Source organism: Parasteatoda tepidariorum, chromosome 10 (genome assembly GCF_982258835.1).
Source record: "Parasteatoda tepidariorum strain Cologne lab strain chromosome 10, Ptep-v5.0, whole genome shotgun sequence".
Taxonomy (NCBI): Eukaryota; Metazoa; Arthropoda; class Arachnida; order Araneae; family Theridiidae; genus Parasteatoda; species Parasteatoda tepidariorum.
The window spans coordinates 70,033,762-70,056,701 of record NC_141764.1 but is presented as its reverse complement, the minus strand read 5'-3'; the positions used below and the strand labels follow the sequence as shown (position 1 = coordinate 70,056,701).

General features: G+C 29.3%; 1 protein-coding gene across 2 annotated transcripts in view; it reads right to left on the bottom strand.

Annotated features, from left to right (window-relative positions):
- Nost (Nostrin) overlaps positions 1–22,940 on the bottom strand; it is a 115,678-nt gene that overhangs the window by 16,313 nt on the left and 76,425 nt on the right. For both annotated transcript variants that reach the window (XM_087154284.1, XM_087154283.1), the window contains exons 3-7: positions 13,997–14,077; positions 13,847–13,909; positions 11,314–11,395; positions 6,142–6,315; positions 3,738–3,962 (exon numbers count right to left, since the gene is read on the bottom strand). In XM_087154284.1, the coding sequence (XP_087010410.1) occupies positions 3,738–3,962; positions 6,142–6,315; positions 11,314–11,395; positions 13,847–13,909; positions 13,997–14,077 (625 nt within the window). The remainder of the gene's footprint in view (positions 1–3,737; positions 3,963–6,141; positions 6,316–11,313; positions 11,396–13,846; positions 13,910–13,996; positions 14,078–22,940) is intronic.

Here is a 22,940-nt window from a genome sequence, read left to right as displayed (position 1 = left end):
ATACTCTAGGCACTCAGGATATACAAGTTATCCCAAACAATAATAACAGTTTTGATATATTAGAAACGCTCCTTTATAATATCGCACTATACTTAATACAGAAAAGCAAGCAAAAATGAAGAAGAAGAAAAGTTCTCGATTTTTCAAAAATGAAAATGTCTAAGAAACGATGAAATTGTCTGAATAAAATTTAAAAAAAAAATTAATTCAAAACTTAAGGTTCAGTATAAAGTAATCTAGTTTCAATTCTTCAAATTTTACTTTTCCATTTGTCTTTCAGAACATAAACTAATAAGTTTATAAATTAACAAATATGCGTAAAAGCAATTTCTAATAATGTATAGAAAAAAAAAAAATTTTTTGATTATTATTTATTAAATTTATTCAAACCCCCCCCCCCCCCGTAAAAAAAACTTTGCTGAAAAATAATTTTCCAAATAATACTTTGCCGAACATTCGACTTCAATATTTAGCCAACCGAATATTCGGCAAAATAGGCCTAATACCGAATAGTGGCCAAATATTCGTTACATCCGTAGAGTTGACATCAAGGCGTGGTGGATCAGGGGATAGAGCATTCGCCTTCCGATGAGGCGAACCGGATTCGAATCTCAGCTACGGCTGGTCTATACGAATTCCGCAACCGGCTCACCCGGTCCACAAAGTTGACGTAAAATATCCTCAGTGGTAGACGGATCATGGATTAGAGTCCCATTGCCCTCAGGCTAACCAAGGGAGGTTTTCGCGGTTTTCCTCTCCATGCAACGCAAATTCGCTCTAGTTCCTTCAAAAAGCTCTCCACCAAGGCAAGTTACTCCCAATACTTGATTCAGGAGTTCCCTTGTCATCTGGTTCAAAATTGCAAGGCTACGGAATTGAATATCAGTAGTCATAAACCCATAAAATTAAGTCGGCTGTTATAAAATAAAATAAATAGCACATTAACATCATTGGTTTTCTAACCATGTGAACAATTGAGAGAGTTCAGTTGGACACACAAAGCATATTTGTAGCATATTTAAATCATTCAAAAGAGAATTAAGGGGGCCAAAATATTAAAACAGACTTCATTTTAAAAAACGGACTTCGGAAGTAAAAGAGGACCATTTCCCCTGTTACTAAAGTAGTCTTGCTGCAATCAAGTAAAATTTTCCTAAAACAGGGCTAAGGAAGACATACACTTTTAATTCAACCGTAGAAATTACAAAAAATCTGTAGTACAGGTAGCCACAACTTATACAGTTTCATAACAGCACGGCTTGAATCAGTAATTGCAAAAAATATCGATCGATTTATTTTCTAGTTTTTTTTTTTTTTTTTTTTTTTTTTTTTTTTTAAACACTATCCTTCAAAAAAAAATACACTGTTTGTAGTACATAAAAATTTACAGTTATGAATTTGAAGTAAAAATATGAGATAACCCGACATTTTTTCGTCAAATTTATTTTTAATCTTGTTAGCTATAGATTAATTCTCTTTCAGAACTCACGTTTTACATTTTGGCTATAGAGCTAACGGCTAATTTAGCTTTCATATAGAATAATTAAACATGAAACATCAGAAATACACTGAGGTGACAAAAGTCGTGGAATAGCAATATACAGATGGCGGTAGTATCGCGTACTAAATGCATACATGGGAAGTGCACTTGCAGGACTGTGGTGTTCAAGTTATTCAACTGAGACTGTTTTTGATGTAATTATGACCACAATACTAGAATAAACATACTTTGAACGTGGAATGATAATTAGAACTAAACGCATAAATATTCCATTTTGGAAATTGTGAGGTAATTCAATATTCCTAGAGCTACAGTGTCATTAATGTGCCAAGAATAGTTAATTTCAGACATAACATCACATGGATAACATAGTGGCCGACAGACTGCATGTAATGACCAAAAACTCCGATGTATACTTGATATTGTCAGTGTTGACAGACAAGTAACATTGCGTTAAATAACTGTAAGCATCAATGAGGTTGAAATATTGTAGTAGAAGACCGACTTGTGTGCCTTTACTAACATCACAACATCACCTCTAATGTCTCTCCAGGAGGCGTGACCATGTCTGTTGGACCCTAGACGACTGGAAAACTGTAGTATGCACTGTGGGTCAGAAGACCATGATCTTTGGCCAAAAGTCAAAAATTAAATTTTCAACCAAAATATGCGTAGGCAGTTTTAATATAGCCTAAATTAAGTATTCAGAATCATTTCAAACATTATAATTTACTTTTTGGACCGACGAGAGTACAATATAATGAAAAATATGTTAAAAAAAATTTTTTTTAAATGTAACTTTTAAATTTTTATTTCAGAAATATATACAGGAATTTCACCTGACTGTTACATTTTTATTAGAGTAATTAGTCTGAAATTATAGTACAATTTTTCAATTTGTTGGATTAGTTAATACTCCTGACAAACTTATAGTTTATATCTTATCATTTGACATTTTACAATGTTTGAATGACTTTCGAAACTTAGTTCCAAAAAGTTCCAATCGGTAATTAGCTAAACTTTTTTCTGTTGTCTTCTTTTATGTTTCTTCTTTCCGAAAAACCTGCCCCATTTTGCCCTCATTGCAAAGGTGGACCGAAAAACAAAAATTGAGTTTTTTTTTTCATGTTTTCGCGTTATTCAAAAGTATACCGAAAAACAAAAATTATGTTTTTTTTTCATGTTTTCGCGTTATTTTGTAATATTACTTCGAAAATATAATTTGCTTTCCAATTTTTAATATAAAATTAGAAAATCATTATATTTTCATTGCTATATTTAATTATTTAAACGTACTATATTATTTTTTTTATTTCAAAATTTCAAATATGAATTCAATTTACCTGCACATAAAAACCCCCAAATTTTGAAACAAATTTTTATCGAAATACTAATTTTAGCCACGAAACCTTGGATGCTGGCCCACTGTGGTATGGTCAGATCTTGGCCAAAGGATAAACAGATGAGTCACTATTTCAGCTGAACAGAGTTGATGGGAGAGTTCAAGTGTGGCGCAGACCTCACGAAATCATGAACCCAAGTTGTCAACAAGGCATGGTGCAATCTAGTGGTGACCCCTGTGGACATCTATATAGAGGCTGCATGGTTGAATATTCCTGTAAGAGACTTTCAACTGCTTGTTGAGTCCACACCAGGTCAAGTTGCTGCACTTCGAACTTCTAGAGGAGATCCGACACGATATTACCTATGACTTTCGCGACCTCAGTGTAATTCCTAATAACATAGGCAGGGTGGCTCAGGGGATGAAGTATGTTCTTGCTTATGAGGTGTCTGTTTGGCTGGTCAATTCAAATACTGCTCCCGACTCGCTCGCATCAACCTCAGCGCTGACGTAAATTATCACAAGTCTCAAAACCGGTAGAACCTCTCAAGTTTCCAGAGGTTTCCTCATCATGCAATACAAGTGAGATTGATTTTTACTCAAGAAGTTCTTGGCAAAGATGAGACCACACTGGTGTTAATGCAGGAGTTCCCTTGTCTACAAGGTTGTGATCAAAAATCCAAAGCTACGAAGTTGAACAATGGCGGCCACAAATCATTGCTCGGTTGTTCGACGACTGTTATGAATGTTACAGTAAGAACGACTTTAGGTTCAGCAAAATAGAGGTTTAACATGAAGTGCAGTCACTATTAAAAACTATGTTACGACAAAGAAGAAAAAAAAGGGCATTTAAAATAACTGAAAATAACATGTTTCAAATGGTAGTCAAGTTACTTGGATTAGAGCAGGTCCCATGTGGCTGTAGTGATTAGAATATTTTTGAGCAAAATCATTTATGCTGTTTAGCCGTTCTTCTTCCAGCTGTTGGAAGGCCGCGGTGGCCCTGTATACAGACGTTTCCCAATCTTGCCTGGCTCTCTCTCCTTTGATACAGGAATTATAATAGTCAATATCAGCCCTCGTCAAAAGTTCTTCTGCTTTCCTTTTCTTCGCTTCCAACTGGAACAAAATAAAAAGCAAAATTATTTGTCGTCCTAAAGTACAATTAAGGCTGTTTTTCGATGGCTCCGTCGTAACATAAAATTATGTTTTTTTTTTAATGAATAATATGCTATTTTTATAACTGTTATGAGTTTGTAACTGTTACTCATGACAGTTAGGTCAAGTTTAGCCCATCTAAAGCCACAACGCTTATTTTGAAAATGGCGCAAAACGTCAATATGGAGAAAATCCACAGTTTTGTGAAAATGAAAAGTGTTTGTGGTCTAATTTTTTAATATTTAAAAATTTACTCCAATGCTAAGTTACTTGGGCTCATAGAAATTTGCAAAAAATGAGAATGAGGTAGTGATTTTCATAATTTTCATCTAGGTGGAAAAATGTCTCCAAATTTGTGATTTTTTTTAAAAGTTTAATAACTTTTAAAATATTTAAGTTATTTATCTGTTCTAAAGCCCCGATAATTTTTCACTGCAAGATTATAAATATATATAGTTTAAAATCATCACATTGCTTCATGTATAAGGCACTTTACCTATGTTTTTTTTTTTCCTCAGCGACAGAGCTTTGAAAAATAGCATTAAATAATTAAATCAATATTTATACACATAATCGGCTTAAGTCGTTGGGTAAACGGAATATTTGACTAAGATTCTTTTTCTTTTTTCAATAATCATAAAAATTTAAAATTCTTTAATCTAGACATAGCTCCTAAAGGTCTCTAAATTTTTCGATTCATTTAAATTAAAATCGTTAAATTAGATAATTGTTCAAAAATCTTTAGATAATTATCTAAACAGTGTTTTTGAACCCAAAATTCCTGTGTTATCCTAACCAATATCCAGTTCCTATACCAAAGCCTCACTTACTTTCCAAACCTTTAGAGTAAATTCCAAATGAAATTTTAAAACGATATTAACAATAATAATGATAATAGATAAAAAAAATTTAAAATTGTCGTTCTTAGAAACAATATGCAAAAAAAAAAAGAAAAAAAAAGAAATCATAAAATCGATTTCAATACATTAAGAAAAAATTCTAATCAAACTAATTTCCTGAAAACCTTGGAAAATGTTTTGTCCGGGTCTCACACCTGAACCTCTATCAATGAAACATTCCATTCCTGATCAGAAAATTATTATGCTTGCTTTGAACGATGTATTTAGGCTAATGGCTTTAAACAATTAAAGGATATTATAAGAAATTTGTTATTTCTATAGAAAGGAAATATTAATAAATCTTTAAAAATTTTATTATTTTTTCTACTATACTATTTCTTTAAGAATTTTCTGATTTCATTCTGATGGGAAATTGGTATGTTCTAGCCGACCGTTTTATACCATATAATAGCGATTTTAAACGATTAGAGGACATTAGAAGAAATATATTGTTCCTAGCGAGTGAAAGTCCTATTAAACAATTAAAGGACACTAAAGGCTTTAAACAATTAAAGGACATTTTAAGAAATTAGTCATGTCTATAGAATGGAAATATTAATAAACCTATAAGAATTTTCTGATTTAATTCTGATGGGAAATTGGCATGTTCTAACCGATCGTTTTATACATATAATAGCGATTTTAAACGATTAGAGGACATTAGAAGAAATATATTGTTCCTAGCGAGTGAAAGTCCTATTAAACAATTAAAGGACACTAAAGGCTTTAAACAATTAAAGGACATTTTAAGAAATTAGTCATGTCTATAGAATGGAAATATTAATAAACCTATAAGAATTTTCTGATTTAATTCTGATGGGAAATTGGCATGTTCTAACCGATCGTTTTATACATATAATAGCGATTTTAAACGATTAGAGGACATTAGAAGAAATATATTGTTCCTAGCGAGTGAAAGTCCTATTAAACAATTAAAGGACATTTTAAGAAATTAGTCATGTCTATAGAATGGAAATATTAATAAACCTATAATAATTTTCTGATTTAATTCTGATGGGAAATTGGCATGTTCTAACCGATGGTTTTATACATATAATAGCGATTTTAAACGATTAGAGGACATTCGTAGAAATATATTATTCCCAGCGAGTGAAAGTTCCATTCGGTGATTATAATAAGATAGGAAATTTGAGATATAAAAAATCGAAATCAACGGAGAGTGATGTCTGTTTCGTGAAAAGACAATAAAATCATTCAATAATTTATAGTGATGTTCTCACTTTATGGATATCCTTTTCTGTCAGGAGTTTTCCCTTATTGAGTTTGCAGTCAACGACCTGGTCTTGCATTCGCTCATTTTCTCTGGCACATGAGTAGCTGATTTTTTTGGCTTTCAACTCTTCATTCCTCCTGTCATTGAGTGTCTTCGATGCTTTGTCTACTGTCCCCTCCACCTGTGTCCGGCACAGGGAGGAAGAAATTCACTTTTAAAATAATATAGTACAGAAAACATATAAGTAAGAAAAAAAATGCATAAAGTAACTTCTAAAATAAAAGCTTAGAATTAAGACTCTTTTAAGGTTTTTCCTCCAGTAATACAACTGTGTGATCTGATGTGCGGCGCTCTCATACATTTAGCTGTTGTTGTTGTTGTAGTTCATTTACGTCGCACTAGAGCTGCACAATGGGTTATTGGCGACGGTCTGGGAAAAATCCCAGAGGATGATCCGAAGACATGCCATCACAATTTTGAACCTCTAGGGGCCTAGTAAAGGGCTCGACTTCGCTTGCAGATCGTCGGGCTACTGATGGCACCCCCGCTTCAGGAGCCTGACCACCTGCAAGCGAAGTCGAGCCCTTTACTGTAGAACAGTTTAACGAGGATCAATACCGCACACCCTCGGTACCTACGCAGACTGATCCAAGTGGTCACCCACCCGCACACTGACCGCAGCCAGCAATTCTCGACTTCGGTGATCTGCTGGGAACCGTGTGGGACAAAGTGGAATTATTTTCTTGAGGTTTGTCCACTTAGACAAAGAGATTTTTAAAATTTTAATTCTTTTTTTATTATTATTTCCTTAAATTTTATATCTGTTTGTTTGTTAAGGTCGGTAAGAGGCCGAAATATCGATAACAGATAAAATAAAGAAATAGTTTGCTCACAATAATTTTAGGAAACAATCTCAGGGTCCGCACTAAGCATTCGCCTCCTCGTCCGTCGTTAAAAGCGATAAAATCGTAAATTTGGCGAATAAAATTGTGTTTTGGAGAAAGTATTGGGGGGCGAATGATTTTTTCCACCAGAAAGAAAAAAATATATTTAACTCGATCCTCAAAATTACATCAAAATGAATTTTTCTAAACAAATCAGCATTTTTTATTCGATTACAGCTATTTTCGGTCCAACCAATTAAAATTGGGTCCAAATAATATAAGCCTGAAACAAACTACCGTAAAATAATCAAATTAATTATTAAACTAATTTGAAAATTAAAAATTAAGCATTAAAAATTGTCAAGATTTGCATTTGACAAAGACTTTCGAAAATTGGCAAATACTTTTGATGTTTGACTAATTTACTGTCGAATAATTTTAAATCCTTAGGTCGGGCCCTGAATCTTATCTTGTATTGCCATCAGGCACATAATTCCAGTTGAAATTTGTGCACTCTAGCTATTCGAAACGTCATAGGAATTTCGATCAATGACAAATCCTAACAGCAGAGCTTCGGTGGCTCAGGAGATAGAGCGCTACATCATAGGTCACATGTGTGGGTATACATGATCTTCTTCTTCTTAAAGTGCAAGTATCCAAATACCAAAACGAGACCAACAATTTAAGAATTATGTAAAGGGAACCTAACCTACAGTTTTGAAGACAAAAGTTGTTCAAAAGCTTCAAAATTGTTCTCAAAAAAGCATAAGTAGAACACAACATTGTAAAAAACAGAGTTGGCCGTTGATTACAGTAATCGATTACAACTGTAATTGATTACAGATAATTACAGCTATGTAATCAATTACTTGTAATCACGATTACAAGTAATCAATTACTTGTAATCACGATTACAAGTAATCAATTACTTGTAATCGTGATTACAACTTTCAAAAAATTTTGATTACAGCTGTAATCATGATTACAATTTTGATTACAGTAATCAATTACTTGTAATCACGATTACAAGTAATCAATTACTTGTAATCGTGATTACAACTTTCAAAAAATTTTGATTACAGCTGTAATCATGATTACAATTTTGATTACAGTAATCAATTACTTGTAATCACGATTACAAGTAATCAATTACTTGTAATCGTGATTACAACTTTCAAAAAATTTTGATTACAGCTGTAATCATGATTACAATTTTGATTACAGTAATCAATTACTTGTAATCATGATTATAAGTAATTGCGATTACAAGTAATCACAACAAAAACGATTACAAGTAATTATGATTACAAGTAATCAAAATATATGATTACATGTAATCATGATTACATTTAATTTGATTACATGTAATTGTGATTACTTGTAATCAAACTATACGATTACAAGTTATTACGATTGTATACTATGGTCAAATTTTTTATGTAAGTATTCATGTGTTTACATATTTTTATGTACATAGAATGTACGCACGCATGAACGTACAATTTGCGATTCCTATACATACAATGTATGCACAAACGTTGTTTGTACGTACAATATTCATAATTATATTGTAATATACTTATATACATATACTAGTGCATATAATTATGCATTTATGATACATGTGCGCATGTATGTTAGTTTGTACAAAAAGGCAATGTTTTGTATCTTTGTATACATAGACAATGTATGTATGAACGTATATGAAAATAATGTTTATGCGTTTGCATGCTTTTATGTACTTAAGTGCATATATTGTATAAATTTACGATAATAGCACGTATATACAATGTACGTTTGTATATAAAATTGTACGTATTTGCGTACAATATGTAAAAATGTTATTTAAAGGTACAATATATGCACATAGTTGCGTAAATAAAATGCGTACATGTAGACATGCATATTTAAATGTACATTGATATATGTGCACGCAAAGTATGTACTTATGTACAACTTACGTATGTACTTGTATAACTACATACTTTGTAAATACTTATGCGCATGTAATGCATGGATGTACAAAAAAATAGTTATATGCACAATGTATGCATGTGCATACAACGTATACATGTACATAATTACAAGTAATGTACAAATACGTGCGTACATTTAAATATATGTAATTACAATAGACACATACATTGTGCATACATTAAAAAAATTTATATGAGTAAAGTTATTAAAATTTGTTTTAAAATTATTCTAAGGTATATGAAACTCGACCTCATATTTTTTAGAAAGCAAACGATAATTTTATTTGGAATTTCTAAATATTAATTCCACACATAAAATTTACCGTTTTTCTTACCATTTAAAAAATTTCTATGAATCATGCATTATGTTATAAAAAAATAAATCTGTATTGTCAAACATTTCATGAAAATACCTGAAAATAATTTTTTATTCAGAGAATTTCAAAATGATATAGAACAATTAAAGCTGAAAACTAAATTTACATATCGTTTGATTTTGTCATTTAACTTGCTTGAGTCATTAAAAGTTCACTTACATGCATTTTATTTATAGCATTGTACACATATTTAGACATAAATGTAATGTACATATGTATACGTGTAATGTATGTACGCATGTACAATGTATGTACATACATTCATGTATTGTACGTGCATATATAGTATATATGGATATGCATACATGGAACATACGTGTATTGTACATGTGTGGATACATTCATTGTACATATATACATTGCACCATATGCATAGATAGGGATAGCATGCATGTACACATGCAAAATTTGTACGAAAGAATTATGCCCAATATATTTATGCACATACGTACTGTATATGTACACACATATATGAACATTATATGTTCATTTCATCATATGTACATTATATGAATATACATCTGTACGCTATATGTATATACATCTGTACAATATATGCATCTCAAATGTGTGTATGTACGTACGTTATGCATGTCGAATGCATGTATGAATATATGTGAAATATAAATACGCCCAACGTACGTACAATAGTTCACAAATGTATTATGCATATTTGGATCCTTACATTGAGCATGAACATATTATGCACATGTACATAAATACACTGGACATGCATATCATGTACATGTATGCATACATGTATTGTACATCCTACAGATATACCTATATTGTACATGCATACATATATTGTACTGTTCATAAATAAATTGCACATACATGCATGGGACATACATTGTACAGACAATATATGTATGTTCGTACAAACACAAGTACTTGTATATGCATTCGTACATGAACATAGATATACATTTTACATACACAAATATTTGCATAAAATGCATATATTCATTATGTATAAATGTACATGCCTACATTGTTTGCACATACATACGTAATTATTATCTATATACATACTTACATATATTTTATACCTACAATATAAGTGTATGTACATGTGTGTGATACTAAAATGTCTGAACATATGCACTAGATAAAATCATATGTACATACATTTCAGTTACATTCATTTGTACGTATACAAATACGTACAAAATGCAGTACATGTTAATACGTGCAAAATGTATCATTATAAAATACATTCTACTATCTACTGTAAAATATAATCATTTATAAGAATACAATAGTCTTGTAATCGTGTAATTAGATTACATGTAATCGTAATTACATGTAATCAAATTACATGTAATCAAATTACATGTAATCAAATTACATGTAATCATATATTTTGATTACTTGTAATCATAATTACTTGTAATCGTTTTTGTTGTGATTACTTGTAATCGCAATTACTTGGAATCATGATTGCAAGTAATTGATTACTGTAATCAAAATTGTAATCATGATTACAGCTGTAATCAAAATTGTTTGAAAATTGTAATCATGATTACAAGTAATTGATTACTGTAATCGACTATGTAATCATGATTACAGCTGTAATCAAACTTTGTAATCACGATTACAAGTAATTGATTACTGTAATCAATATTGTAATCATGATTACAGCTGTAATCAAAATTTTTGAAAATTGTAATCATGATTACAAGTAATTGATTACTGTAATCAAAAAATGTAATCGATTACATTTTTGGCCAACTCTGGTAAAAAACAACTGAAAAAGTAATATATATATATATATATATATATATATATATATATATATATATATATATATATATATATATATATATATATATATATATATATATATATATATATATATATATATATATATATATATAATGTTAGGTAATTAGAAAAACAACTTTTTTTTTTATCATTAATAATTTTAAAAAAAACTTACAAATTTCCTTTGCTTATGTTGGCATTCTATTAATAATTTAATTGGTTTGACAACATCATCCTCTAAATTGCTAGAAAATGACCTGAAAAAAAAAGTCACATTCAAATTACTAAAAAAAAAAAAAACATTTTTAATTTCGCTGTATAAGTGTTATAAACTAAAATAGCCCACTAGACAACCCATGGAGGGCCAAGGCCTACTGTGTCCATCTCAGTTTTCTTGACCACGGCCTCTATGGTGCAGCGGCAGATATCCCTTTTGGGTGGTCAACCGAACGTGGATCCCCCAGTAGTTATTTAGTCCCCAAGCTCGCTGGGTACTCTTTTTATCTACCCATTGAAGGGCTGAAAGGCTGGTATACTGCCGTGCAAAAGAAAAATATACGTAAGCGATACAAAATTCAAAATTAGGATTTTTATATATTTGGCATTTCTGTATAAGATCTCTCATAGCAAAAGATTTTTTTCTTCAAAATTAAATTTTGTTTCATCAGCTTTTTGAAATTTTATTTTAGCGTTCATAGTACTATTAGCAATAGAAAGAAAATAGTTGCTAAGCCACTTTTTTCGAGATTTATTGTAAGGCACTTACGTTATTTCATTTGTACGACAGTACAGGTGCTTTAAACATCGAAAAAAAATTATAATATATAGGTATATTTTGAACAATAAAAGAAATTAATAATTTTATAGATATTTTTCCCCTAAAAAATGGAATAATAAAATTAAAACAATGCAAAAAAAGTCAAACAATTTGGTAGGATAATTTTTAACAGAACAAAATATAGAGTAATTTAGTTTGAAAACAATCAGCGAAGTATGAAATAGTTCCGTTATTTATTTAATATTGTAATTTTGAAATTAAACATTAACACACCCAAACTGCAAAATACGATCACAATTCTTCCAGTTATATTTATGTAAATAAATATTAGCTAGTTTTACTAAAATGAATTAAATGAAAATGAAAAATGTAATAAAATAGGAATAAGTAGATTCGTAAATCTTGAGTTGATTACAGTTTTTATCAATGCAATAAAAATATAGTTTATATCGAGATTAGTTATAAAAAGTTCAAGGTTTACTAACATTTAATATTATTTACCGAAGGAAAGGTTATTTAGGGATTAGCCAGGTGTTTTCTCATGGTTCAGCGCTCAAGGTAAATTGGACCGAAGCACCAGAGTCAATAATCAATATAATTTGCATTACAATATAGTAAAATAAAACCAGAATATTTTCAATAAATAAGTATGAAAATAATATTATCTTGACTAATACTTTTAAAATGACTGAATGAATTATTATAGTTAATGAATTATCATAGTGAATTAATTGTTATATTAAATTCATTATTATATGAAATTATTTTTATATTGAATGAAATATTATTAAGACAAGAATATTTTTAATAAGAATTTTTGAAATTTGACAAAATAATTAAAGTATTTTCGTTTAGCAAAAAACTTATTCGCATTTTTTTTAATGGATTACAACAAAGATTTTTTTAAAATTTTATTTATTTATTCATTTAAACAAAACCTTGATCTTGCCTAATTCAGGTGTAGGGTTTTCAAATCTGAAATCAGTTTTTTTAAATGACATTTTTAGTCTATTTTTTGTCGATATGTACAAGCTTGAAAATGCTATATATATATATAACATGGGGTTGCGTAAATGCTGCAAAAAAACTTCCAGGGGAGTTAGGGCACATCATCAAGATTAAAATTGCATAGGAACCCATAGTCATAAACAACATCTTACACATCCAGGGACGCTCATATAATATGACCTGTTCAGAAAAACACGAAAAAACATATTATAATAGATAAGCACTCCTAGCGGCGTAAGACGATCCTTCCGCACATGGGTTCGAATGCCTTTTTAATTCTGATGATGTCCCCTATAATTCCCCAAGAAGTTTGTTGTTGTTACTAATGCCACTTGCCAATATCAACAAGCCTGATATGGGAATCCAAGCGAATTTTTAAAACAGAGGTTGCGTTTCTTGTTTTTCAGGGGAGCCATCTATGTCCAAGAATGCGACTTCAACCACACACACGTCACAGCTCGTTTTACAGGGAGAATCCATTCATTCATCTACAGATCGTAATTTTGACCAGAACCAGAGAACGATTCATCTCCAATTTAGTACCCCTAGAGACATTGATTTTTTATGGGAACTTGGAGGGCTTTGCGACTCCGACAGATTTAAGGTGCACCGATCACCATTTGATACATGGGGATTCTTCGATCAGCGGGATTCGAACTCACGCTCTCGCGAACACGAGATCAACGTCCTACCGAGCTTGACTTTATCTTTGATCAGGCTACAGAGAAGTTTGTCACAACATTTACGCTACCTCCTGTTGTATATAACTTTCTTAAAATTGTACATTTCGACAAAAAATAAACTAAAAATGTCACTTGTCAAATTAGGAACTGATTATATTTATATTGTATAAATATTATATAATTCAACGAATATTTTTTACGTGCAACTAAATAAAGTCAACTACAGGATTCTATCGTACCTGTGAGTGTCGGCTTCATTTTCCATTTGAAGAGCGACTTCCTGCCAGGCATGTTGAGTTGTCCTACAAATATATAACATTCATGTTATTAAATGATTGCAATATATTCTTTAAATACTATTTCAAGAAGAAGAAAAAATTGTATCATACCCCAGTACTAATCTAGTTGCCTTGTTTATCTTAGCAGCTAATTTCGACAAATGTTTAGCGTATGTTATTTCTAGTTCAGATCTAAAAAAAGAATATTACATTTAGAAAAAACATCAGACCATTTGCAAATCATGGATTAAAAAAATTCGGGTAAATCCTGTGGCTTACAACAGTTCAAATAAAAAGAAGAACATATCATATATATTTTCTGTTCTAAATTATTTTCAACCAAAAAATAAATCTAAGCGAAATGAAATGCTTGTATGACCTATAATGGGGCACTTTCTTTTTGATGAAAATATCGATAACGCCATAAATTTTTATTAAAATTTCGCTTAGCATAGATATATTATCCGTTACATGAATTTTTATTTAAAGGAAAATGGCGACAGATTATTAATAAAAGCAGTCGGAGTTTAACTACTTATTAATCAAAAGATGTAAGCAAAATACAATTTAAAAAAAGACTTCTGTGTAATTGGAACAAGAAAGCTACATGCATGAGTTTATAGTGATTGAGAAAATGAAAAACGTAGTGTTAAGAAAACGTCCATTAAAATTTGCGAAAGCTCAACTTAAAAATATAAGAGCCGAACGTGATTTTCTTAATAAGTAATTTATTTGAGATTTAACTTAAATTTTTAAATGTGATTATACTGTTGAATATTGATTAAAATTTTCTTCTTTTAATTAGAGTACTGATTTTCTTTCTCATTTATATTAGTTTTAACTTGAATATTTAGAAACATGTTCTTTCTTTTTTCCTATCAAATAATTCTAAAAGTAAAAAGAATTTTTTTTTTTTTTTTTTTTTTTTTTTACAGCAGTATCCGGTGAAAATGTATATTTCTTATTTGTGCACAAAGTTTCGACAAGTTTCTTATTATTCATACTAAGAAACTCGCATATTCACATATTATAAAGGGATAATATAATGGCTGATTAAAAAAGAAAAGTTTTGGCAATTACTGAGATGAGATAATAGCAAAAAGATTGAGTATTCTCAAAAAATTCCTTTTGATTCCTGAATTTATTTCCCGTTAAAAATAAATTTTCTGAAGAGCTAAATTTAAAAAAAATCATAACGATGCTAAAATAAATAATAATAACAGTAACTGATTTAACTGTTTTAAATGTCAAAATTTATTAACATTAATTTAGAAAGAGACTGCAGCGAATGACTATTTAATTTTATTTAACTTCCTTGTCAACGAACAAGGAAGTCAATTAAATTTAATAAAAATAAAATAAATGGCATTTTACAATCATTATATAATGTATAACGTTATTGTTCAACATTGTTGGCAGAGCAAAACTTTAGGAAAATTATAGCAGCTGTAATAAAACATGCTCTATAAAAAAATATTTATGCTGCAATAATTAGAGTCGTTCTTCAAAACTTGCCAAGTACAATTTATAATGCTAAATGAACAAAGTTTCATACTAGTAATTCAATGTAGGTGTATTACATATATATATACTTATGGTGGTAATATATACCCTCGGTGGTAGACGGATCAGGAGTTAGAATCAGTGGCAGGTTTTCGTATTTTTCTTCCACAAGTAACGCAAATACTGATTAGTTTCATCAAAAAGTCCTCCAAGAAAACTAGTTTGTCCCAATACTTGATCCAGGACTTTTCTAGTCTTCTATGTTGGGTTCAAAATTAGGAGGCTATGGAGTTGAGCATTGATAGTCGTAAACTCAGAAATGGGTTGACTGTTAAACATCGGTTATAAAATAAATTTTATATCGCGAAATTTTCTCACTTTGACTAATCTGCATTATTTTTACAATGATCAATTCTTTCGTTCGAAATTAAATTTATCAACTCTCACGATAATATCGCATTCATTTAAGGGATAGAGCACTCGCCCCCCAATGAGGTGAACCGGGTTCTAATCCCAGCAATGGCTGGTCGATACGAATTCCACACCCGGCTCGCACCGTGTACAGTGCTGACGTAAAATGTCCTCAGTGATAGATGGATCATGGGTTAGAATCCCCTTGCCGCCAGGCTAACCGTGTGAGGTTTTCGTCATCTTCCTCTCTATGTAACGCAAATGTGGGTTAGTTCCACCAAAAAAATTCCTCCATTAAGGCAAAATTTCTCCCAATATTTAGGAGTTCTCTTGTCTTCTGGATTTGATTCACAATTACAAGAATACAGAGTTGAACATCGGTAAACCCTAAATTGGGTCTGCTGTTCAACGACGGTTATAAAATAAAATAAAACAAAATATCGCACTCAATAAGTACCGTTATCGGTATTACTCCTTTTTTAAACTTATTCGATATTTATAGTTGTGAATAATAATTGCGATTTAATTGTTGTCGATATTACTCTTCAATAATAATATTCGCCACGATCGTTTTATATCGTTATCAACAATCGATGCATATTAGATAAATCGAAATGTTTTTTTTCTTTTTTTTTTTAAATATCCTAATCTCTCAGATATTAAACAATGTTTCGCCTAGCAATATTTTCCTACGTTTTAATTTCACTAAGCCATTTTTTTTTGTTAAATATTTTTTTAAATATTTTCGATGTGTCGCGCATGGTGACAAGACTATTTCGAATTACATCTATTAAAACATCGTCAGAAGAGGACCTTGAGACAGCTTTCGCGTCAATCAAAAATAGGCTTTCACAGAATCGAAAAATAGAAAATTATGGCATGATTTCTTCTCACAATGAAAGGAGATGAAGGCTTCTACAAAATTCGTCGGAAGAATTTCGACCGAAACTTTCTCGACTTTAAAAGGTCGATAAAAGTGGTTTAAGTAGGATTCCAAACCCTCATCTTACAACCACGCAGGAAAAAATAAAAAAATTCGGAGATCAATTACATCATTCGAAAGTGGATGCTGATGCACTTAAGAAAAAAATTCTTAACCTTAATTAGACATCAAGATCTGGAAGCATAATTTTATAGGTGCATAATCCACACGTGATTAAAAACGAGTTAATGACTGAATGCAATTATGAGGAATCTCTTAAAGCATCAAAGTTGCCTTTAAGAAGAAGCTGCATCGTTTTTATTATAATACAAAATGAATAGAAAAGAACATGAACATGAATTTCATCTATATTTATAGAATTCTATATGAATTTCCATCGTCCTGAAATTTTATTTTCCTAGCGTATAAACAAAGATATACTTCTTTTCAATTTTTAATTAAAAGTAAAATTCAACATATAATCTGTTCGTAATTGAAGACTAATAAGATAAGTTTGAAAGCAATTATGACAGATTAAGAGATGTGGAATTATCTATCTTCGTCTTTATATTCGTTTCTACATACCTATCTATATATCTATCTACAAATTAGTTTTTTATTTCAATTCTATATGAAGCAGCTAGAAATTAATTAATTAATTATTATTAACTATTTATTAATTACAAATTATTGAAACAATGTTTTTAGAATCTTCGTCAAAAATTTATTTGTACGAAACAGTTGTGGAAAAGAACGAACATTAATAAAAGAAACACGATAACTAATTTTTATATTGATTTCAATTTATCTTAAAATTTCATTTTCCTGGTGTATAAACTAAGAGTTATTTTTTACCAATTTTTAATTAAAAAACTTTAGTGTTCGTAATATTAACGAATTGAAAGCTTAATGTACTAAGTTTAAAAGCAATTATGCCAGATTAAGAGATATGGAATTAGCTATCAACATAAACGTTCTTCATATTCGTTTCTACATACCTATATATATATATATATATATAAATAGCTATCTACGTATTCGTTTTCATTTCAATTCTATATGAATTGTCTAGTAGTTTTTGTTTATTAAGGATAATTTCGAAGTATTGTTTTTAAAATCCTCATCAAGAATTAATCTATACGAAACAGTAGTGGAAGAAAACAAATATTATTAAACGAAACACGATAACTAATTTTTTATATCGATTTTAATTTATATTGAAATTTCATTCTCCTAGTGTTTTAAATAAGAGATATTTCTTTCCAATTTTTAATTTAAAAAAAAAATTAGTTTATAGCCTGCTGGTAATACAAACAAATTGAAGGCTAATGTGCAATGTATGAAAACAACTATGCTAGATTAAGAGATGTGGAATTAATCAGTTATTCCCAAATGGTGCTCCGTGGAACCCAAGGGTTCCGTGGAAGGGGTTCCGCGAGTCAGCACTTTTTATAACCAATGATGAATTTTGAAACCTCTTATTATACTTAGATCCTAATTTATTCATAATTTATTTAATCTTACAGTTAAATTTATGAAATTATTTCGGTGAAATACCAATGAAATAGAAATTGCCTCCTTTAAAGGAAACTATAAAATTTCTAATAACATATTGAACAAATTATTAAAAAAAACAAGCATTTATAAAATATTCATTATTATTTCCTATCGCGCTTTTCAAATAAAAATAATAATATTCTTTTATACAGAATAATGTTTCCATAATAACCATTTTCAGCGCTTATAGCAGTTCTTTTGAGTTATCATTTCAAAGTAAATCATAATAAGGCTTATTTAATCACTTCCAGCTTATGTATATACACCAGAAAACAAATTCATAACTATCTAGATAATAGGATAAGGACAGCAAATTTAACTGTCGGATTTAAAACTTAATTTAAGAATAATAATGATAAAACAACAATGCAACAATAAATTTATATTTTTGCACTATTAAAACTATTTCTAACTATTAACTATTTTTATTTAACAACTATTTTAACGAATATTCAGTTAGCCGTTTCTCGGAATAGTAAATGATTAAGAGGAAAACGATGACTGAATATGGAAATTTAAATTGTTTAAAGCAGTTCGGCGAATAAGTTTTATTAATAAACAATTCATATTTGTAATTATAAATTGGTTTCTAGGAAAGGAAACAAAAAATAAACATGAAAATATTTAGAATTGTTTTTCGGTAAATTGAGGCAAACGCTACAGAAATTACAATAAAATAGAAATAAAAAACTTAACTAAAATAAATAGATAAATAAAATAAAAACTTCGATAATTGATAATAAAAAAATCTGATAATTTAAGATTTGACCCTCATTATCCACTTTCGCTAAAAAAAAAAATTTAAAAAAAATTAAGCACCATAACACTGAAAAGCACGGTGAAAAATAAAAATTTTCTAACACAACAATTCACGCTCTAAAAAGGTTTTAAATTTTAGTTATTGAGAATTTTTTTTTCATGATTATGCTTTCAATAACTGTGTCTTAACACATTGAGCAGATATGGGACAGCGGTGCCTCTTTTATATGTGTTTTTTTTCTTACGCTCTAATACAAGTAAAAATATATTTTGGTATTTTTTAATTATAAAAAAACATTCTAATAGTTACAAAAAAAATTGTTAGATTCTCGGAGTTATATTTGTTCCAAAATATAAAATCCAAAAAATGTAGATCGAAAAAGTTTTTCTTCTTCTTTCAAATCCAAAAATGCATCAATAATTTATTTTGCAAATTAAACAAATTTCAATGATAGATGACTGTTTCTTTTAAATCTAAATAACTGCAAATAAGTGTAAATTTCAAAAATTATTGTTTGGAAGTGAGCCGTGTTTGGAAAAGTTTACCTTTAACACAGAAAGGGACATCTGTGTTCGAAGCTGTATTTCATTACCAAAAAATTTTTAAATTACTAAATATAATATTGTTCACTTACTTTGATCTAAATTAATAAAAAAAATATGATTAATAAAAATTCTGCGTCAAAGGGTTAAAAACAGACTGAAAGCCAAGTTTTAAATTAAAATAACAATTAAATTATGGTAATTTTAATAGCATTATATCGATATTTTGTAATACGTAAGCTTATATTAAGCAAAAACTACTCAAACAAAAAAAAGTTACATACAGGTGAATAAGATATTAGTCTAACTTGAAATGGTTCGAAATAAATTAGTCTATTCATGGTAGTCGGGCACCGAAAATTGATTAAATCATTTTTTTAAAACTTTAGAAAACTTATTTATTAATTAGTATTATGCTGATAAAAAATATCGTGCTCTCGTATTCGATTTTTTTTTCAAACACAACACGTCATGTGATTACGTATGCTTTACTTCCGAATGTCATATTCAACTTAAGTACATGGATGTAAGTATGTATCATCAATAAAACTTTTGATGAAGCTGGAAAAGGTTGGGCAATCACGTGATTCATTCAAATGGCGACTCTGATTTCCCCCATCTGTCCCTCTGTCATCCTCAAAATCTATCCTTAGCCCAAGTGAATGGAATAAATCAATCTAAATGCAAAGAAAGATAACGAAAGGGAAAGAGGCAGAGTTACATAAAAATGAAATTTATTCCTTCAGAAATAACGCTTATTTATTTACTGTTCGAAAACTAACTACTGTTATGAATTTCTAGTGCTTTTAGCTTACTAATCCTAGAAACAATTTAATTCAATTAAAATATCATTATTACCTAGGAATGAGTTCAAAACTAAGAGCCAAATATGTATTAAGGGATAAATTTAGACCTAAGAACTCAAATTATAGCTGATGTTTTGCAGGTATCTTTAAAAAAATAGCTCTTATAAGTGAAATTATTACCATTTTTTTAAACGATGAAAAATTTTATTTGTAAACTATATTTTCAAAAGAACGGAACCAAAATAAGAAAAGAAAGCAATTTTATTTTATAGCAAACTATAATTTCAAAATAATACAACCAAAAGAAAAAGGAAAAGTAAGCTTTTTAAAAGATAAATAATTTAATTTTGCTAACTATAATTTCAAATGAATGGAACCAAAAGAAGAAAGGAAAGTAAGCTTTTTAAACGATGAATAATTTTCTTTTGCAAACTATAATTTCAAAAGAACGGAACCAAAAGAATAAAATAATGTAAGTTTTTTAAATGATGAAAAGTTTTATTTTGAAAACTAATATTTTAAAAGAATAGAACCACAAGAAAAAAGGAAAGTAAGCATTTTAAACGATGAATAATTTTATTTTGCCAACTATAATTGCAAAAGAACGGAACCAAAAAAAAAAAAAATTTTTTTTAAATAATTAATAATTTTAATTTTCAAACTATGACTTCAAAAGAACGGAGTTAAAAGAAAAAATAAAAGTAAGTTTTTTAAACGATGAATAATTTTATTTTTCAAACTATAATTTCAAAATAACAAAACCAAAACAAGGAAAAGAAACAAGTTAAATCAACGAAAAATATCTAACTATGCATAAATGTCTACGTAATGGGGGAAAACATTATTAACAGCATATAAAATTATCATCGCAACCTGGACATAAATTGTTATGCAAGGACGTGGACATGAATATTTGTGCTCTGTTCTTACGTCACATATTTGTGTACTTCCTGCTTTAGGGGATTTAGCATTTTCACGTAGCACAGCACACGGTCATGTGCACATGCACAACATAGTTACTACAGAACCAATTTTTGTAACAAAGCTGAGGTGATGAAGATTCTAATTAGTGACACACCAGCTAGCTTCAAAATTAACTCGTTGGCAGAGGGCAACAAAGAATACGCCTTTTTAAAAAATATATACTCATACTCATTTAAACAGTTGGCGCCGTAATTTTAAGCCTATTAGAGTTTAAATTAACTGCCAAAATACAGGTGTTAAGGTTATTTTTCGATTGTATATTGTCAAATGGGAAGAATTGGTACCTTCATCTACTCCAAATTTTCTCGTACACTGGCACTTTAAGAATTAAGAAAAAAGAAAGATCTTTCCCTGAGAAGTGTTGATGACAAAATGACACTGACTCAAAAATGACACTTAAAATCTGTTGCTATAAGCTCTGAAATTATTTGAGGCAAGTCCAATACGCTTTTGCGAAAAAATGCTGATTTTGAACCAGAACTGTAGAAAAAATTTTAGTTTTGAACAAATTAGAATACAGTTAGGATAAATGGAATTTGTATTAGAGTAAATTAAAAATAATTTTATGTAAGAAAATTTATATTTTAATACAGGTTAGAGCAGTTACAGTGAATAAGAATAATTTTAATGAGCAATTACACCAAAGGCATAAAAAGCCGAAGCCATCATCTTAAATTAATATTTGGTAGAATATGGATGTAGAATTTTAAACTATATGGAGTAGTTGTCAGAACTTTTAAGAATAAAATATCCTCATGTAAAATAAATAAATAAAATTAGAAAAAGTGAGTAAAAATAAAATTTATTTTTATTTGATATTGTTTTTGATATTTTATGATATTGTCGTTGAATACTTTCCTCATTTCATTATTTTCCTCGCTTTTGTCAACCTTGATAGATTTTTCTTAGTCAGGACACACAAATAAGTAAATCATATAAAAATGCCATTTTTTTCAAAACGAAATAAAATATATACGCATTATTGAACACGTACGTATTAATACGTAGTGTATTTGTAACAGATTTTCCAATTTTCATTTGTGAATAATTAAACAAATGATGAATATTCATTCACAAAAACTCGATAAATTTCAAATCTTAACATTAACAGATTAAATAATGAAAGGATAGTAAGATTACTGTCAATGCTAATTTCTTCGTAAACTGTAAAAGTTATCTGATCTAAATAGAATTTTGCACAAACAAAATATAGTTATGCTTCCCTTAGAACTTTCATACATATATTCTTTCAAAAATACACTAACCGAAACGTTCAAACATATATCCGTAAAACAATAATATTGTAAATTTGAAAATTACCATATCGATTATACCGAAAGTGTTAAAATATAGAAGTATATAATAAGAGGAATAAGTTAATACTTCTTCAGCATTACGTACAACTTAAAATTGACTTAAAATGGCTAAATGGTTTATCTATTTATAATTGTTCGATGCTAAGCATTTTCAGAAACGATGTATGATGATGCCATTAGTTTATTATGCAATATCAATAAACAAAATAAAATTTGAAAAGAAATATAAACAATTAATTAGCTATGTTTGCCAT